We start from the raw sequence: 4,808 nt of genomic DNA, 5'->3' as shown, positions 1-4,808 counted from the left end.
AAAGCCAACAAAACGTTAGAAGCTCAACAAGCTACCGAACAAGAAGAAGAGTCAACTACAGTGCATGAGTTTTATAATGATAACGTCACTCATCATTTGTCAAAAAACATGAATAACTATCTAAACAAGTACGCGAGTCTGAAAAGACTACGAAGTCTCAGTGAAGAGATAGCGCGACATGAGAGAATAGCAGCCTCATTACAGAATATTATGGATGAAGCCAACAGAGACAACCCGGTAACCTATTACCAACATGATGAGAGAACACTGAACACTGATCATCTGAGATACCAATATGAACGGAAAGGTAGTCATGGAGAAGAAGAGGAAGAACAATCCACCATATCATTAGCAGATCGAGTAGATTTCATTAACAAATGTATGAATCAGCAGAGAAATCATTATGCGCCGGATGTAACTACGAAACTAAATAACGAACCAAATAGAATAGAAAAGAGGAGTATTCCAAACACAAATGATGCAAACTATGATAAGAGTGAAAAGCAAGTGACAACGGAAAAGTCAAACGACAGTAACATGATGAGTGAAAATGAAAGTAGAAATGAAAGTGCTGAGACAGCAAACCCCTTGTTTCCAGGACCAGATAACTTTTGGAATGTGTTTGTAACGTCTCCCGTTGAAGTCATTTTGAATAGCACAAGTATTTATGACAAAAAAAGATCCCTCAGCACAATGGCGGACTATGAAAAGGAATATTATGAAAATCTAGTGAAAACCCTGAAAGAAAAATATACCGAGCCAGTTGCAAACGCTTCCACAAAACGAAGTGAGCTACAAACAGAACAAAGTACATTGAACACAGAACAAAGCAAACTGACTAGCAACGAAGATGTTTCCAATATGATTGAACAAATGCCTATGCCAGCAGCAATAGAAATGCATTTGGAAAACATTAGAAAGCGAGGAGAAATAGTGGGAGGATTGGGAGGTTCAAGAGAGCGTATGAATCCTGAAAAATATGCAGAATATGTGCAGTTAAAGAGAGCACTGGATCACCAATACAAAGATATAAAAACCCATTTGAACAATACAGACCGAGAGATTCAGAGATTGTACATTGAGATGAGAGCGTTGCGAAAGGAAAAAGTTCTTCATGATTACTATGAAGAAAACGAACACCTTTTTGAGCACCTCACTACACCAAGCTATTATACAAATACTTTAGTTGTGATGAATAATAATATAACACCAATCTCCACAATGTTTCCAAAGAGAAACACAACTGAAGTCACGGAGGGTAAAGTTGATTTTACGAGACCAACAGATAGCGACGACGATGACAGAGGTCCTGATTATGAATTATTGGACAATGTCCAGTCTTTCAAAATCACCAATCCTCCAGATTCTGAACAGAATTCGGACTTGAAACACTCTTATTATCAAACAACTCAAGTTGCTATCAATAACAAAGAGGACGTTACACTAAAGAATTCTGAAAAATATGATTATGCATCATTAGAAAGGTACGACAAAAAGAAGTTTGACGAAATCATAAGAATGGAATTAGAACACGAACATGGTGATATTGGTCCTAATATCAGTAGAGCTCACATAGACCTTGTCCATGCAAAAATCATGAAACGTCTAAATCTAACTAGAACTACCTTTACACAGAAGCCTACGAACACAGAAACTCACAGACCTTGGTTTGAAGAATCCGTCTTTGACCAAAATGATCCGAAAATTCTATACGCCAAATATTTACACAATGTGAGGAACATGTCAGTAAAGTTAAACATGGAAGTGGGTAAGAAGCAGATGACTTCAATTTCGTATTTCAATAAAGATGACAGGCAATATGCTCACCAATATAAATCAACCACTGAATGCAGAAGATTTTCTCACATCATTCCATTCTGGCTGACTCAGCCCAAAGAAATAGAAGATGTGTTCAAAGGCAACACCAAGATATTCCGGGAATACATCCAATACATTTTGGACAAACATAACTTCACTGAACTACCGGTCCACGGCAGATTTGCATTCCTCAGGGATTGGATTAATAAACTTAACAATCCACTCATCTTCAACAGAATTACTATCTTTCCTACAGCTTACGTTCCCACCCGCCCTCACAAGCTATCTCTCAAAGACCAAATCAAACATTTCAAAGGTAACTTGAAGAGTAAAATACACAGAGCGTACAAACACGTGAAACACTTTCTGTTCAACTCTAGTGTAGAAGAAGTTCATGATCCTGTACCCATTGCTATCACGGAGCCTATACCTGATGAAGTTATCATTAATATTACAACACCGCCACCTATGGGTTACTATGATTACTATGACTGATAGCAATGTAGATATGACTTTATTACCAAAACCTTGCAATTTATTTTTGTACATGGAGTTTGTAAATAAACGGGGAATTTACCTACCAGTAAACAAATGTCATTTTGTCATCTTGCTAGCTAATTTTTACAGGAATGCCCTAGCTTTCAAGGGGAGTGGGGGAGGTTAGTGTTAGGATCAAATACAATAAGGGTATTTTCAAAGCTGACGCTGGGTAAACGTAAACTAACATTCATCAGAATGTCGCCAGACACGTAAAAGCAAATTCCAAGGGAAGAGCAAACATTCACCAGACACAAGAACGTGAATGACATGAGTAATGATAAGACATCAATACAACCGTAGGGTTTTTTTATGAATAACAAGTAGAAGGAACTGATTTTTCTTACTATGCAATTAAAGAGAAAATTAATCAAGTAGACGCAAATGCCAGAGAACATTTCTCATCAACACCTCAGTAGTAATTCAGACGCGAATCAAAATCATGTAGTTTACAAAGTAATTCTTCTTAGTTCTGAGTTTCCATATGAAATAAGTAATAACGAACAAGATACGTGACTTTGTAAACTGCAAAAAAGTTTTCAGCATATTTCAAAAGTTCCAAGGGCATCCCCACCGGAAAATAGACCTGGTACATTGGAAACCGTGCTGAAAATGCAGGAAATACAGTGAGTAGATTTTTAAGCTGTGTCCACCTGTCCACACATAGTCGACGGTCGTCGATTGATCATCGAGCGATGGTCGATCGTCAACTACGTGTGGACATAGCTTTAGATGACAATACTACAAACATCCAACCAACCAAACTCTACCTACACAAAAGAAAGAATAGAGGCTACTGCTAGCATATTTTAGATTTTCTTTCTTAAAGTGGTAGGGTTCTCCTGCTGGAAGAGCTCTTCCATCCAAACACCAGGGAGGTATTGAATGGTCCCAGACTTTCCAAGTCCCTTTTATCTCTATGAACTAAGAGAATTATATAGTATAACAGTTCAAAAAGTTGGCAATTAATTTATTCAAGGGACATACAAGAGATTTCGTAAGTTATGAAGAGATAAGGTACATATTTCGAGTCTGGAAGTCTTTTTTATGTCTGCGACATAAAAGAAAACCTTGGCATTTTCTACCATGATTCAAGGTTCCGCACAAACACCGCAATGAATGAACGCACAACATCTGCCCTAGTAGCAAACGTTCCGCCCTAATGTCCATACCGCATGGTCTCAGATGCGTCTGCTACGCCGCAACGCTATGCACTTCTCTTGGGACCATCTAGGGCTCCCACTCCGCGATATCATAGGTCACCTTACAACCACTCGCCATGGTCGAGACGAAGCGAACCTGGAGGAAAACATCATAGTTATGTCCGCACGACGCGCAAGGAAAAGGGAGGAAATTCGACGTCTTCTATGCGAAAGGAGTTGAGGGAGAATATTGCTGTCACCTGTGAACGGAATCGGTGGACGGTCTGAACTCCGTCCGACCCTTTAGGTAGAAATGAACGAGCATGGATCGTGTCGTAAACTGAACGACGATGTCTGTACTGTAAGCAATGAGCGACTCTGCGCTCCGAGTAGGTAAGAACATGAACGCCGGACGTGGGTGGGCTCCTGCCTAGTATGTTTACGACGATCTGAAGCTGCGACACGCTTATTGCAGCAACACACCACGTTCCAACAGGTCTGACAGACCCAGCCGGAACAGTCAGAGTGGTTTGCCGACCTATTGAATCTCCTTCAGGAGTGCGAACTCGAAGACGAACATGTCTTATTATCGCCACACACGTTCGTGGCAGTCTTGACAGACCGCGGAACGTGGTGGTTTCCTAATTAAATCTCTCAGACGATCTGAAGATGATGCTTATCATTCGGCCACAGTACTGTTTCAAAACGTGTCCCGGCCCGCGAACTTGGGTACTTCGCTTAGATCTCTCAGACGATCTGAAGACGAAAGCTTATTCCGCCCACGTTCAACAGTCTGACAGACCCAGGAGGGAGCAGTGCGAAAGTGGATTGGCCTGGCATAATAATACATCAGCATGCCGCACGCAAAATACAAACATGTTTTCTAGAATATCACACAAACAGTTCGTGGGATTCCTTGGGAACAGCAGAACAAAAGCTGAGTTTACAACCTATGTATTTTTTTTTTCTTTTTTTTTTCTCAAGAGGTTTGCAGAGGGAAGTGTAACTGACTTGGTCTTATCGTCCCGAAATCGAGAGAGATGAAGACAGGATAGGAGAAAGCCAGTCGTTCCGAGAACGAACATTATCCCATCAGCGATAAAATCCGACCCGGGTGGGAATCGAACCGCGGCCTAGCGCTTACAAAGGCAGACGCACTAACAACTAACTAACTAGGCCTGGCTTATGTAAATTTTTAAAATCAACCAATCAGATTTTCTCAGCCATTTTGGGTCCAGTTAGTTTGATTTCAAACGTGTCCCGGCCCGGGACTTGAGAGATCGCTCAGATCTTCGAGCTTAGTTAGGAATA

The 4,808-nt window shown here is 40.6% G+C and overlaps 1 protein-coding gene across 1 annotated transcript in view; it reads left to right on the top strand.

The window, feature by feature from the left end:
• LOC103518062 overlaps window positions 1-4,808 on the top strand; it is a gene marked incomplete at its 5' end in the record, with an annotated part of 28,472 nt that continues 23,664 nt past the window's right edge. Inside the window, 1 exon segment of the mRNA XM_008483118.2 lies at window positions 1-1,929. Within this exon segment, the coding sequence (XP_008481340.2) occupies window positions 1-1,929 (1,929 nt within the window).

This window comes from Diaphorina citri, unplaced genomic scaffold (genome assembly GCF_000475195.1).
Source record: "Diaphorina citri unplaced genomic scaffold, Diaci psyllid genome assembly version 1.1 scaffold2061, whole genome shotgun sequence".
Lineage (NCBI taxonomy): Eukaryota > Metazoa > Arthropoda > Insecta > Hemiptera > Psyllidae > Diaphorina > Diaphorina citri.
This window is presented reverse-complemented; position numbering and strand designations above follow the sequence as displayed.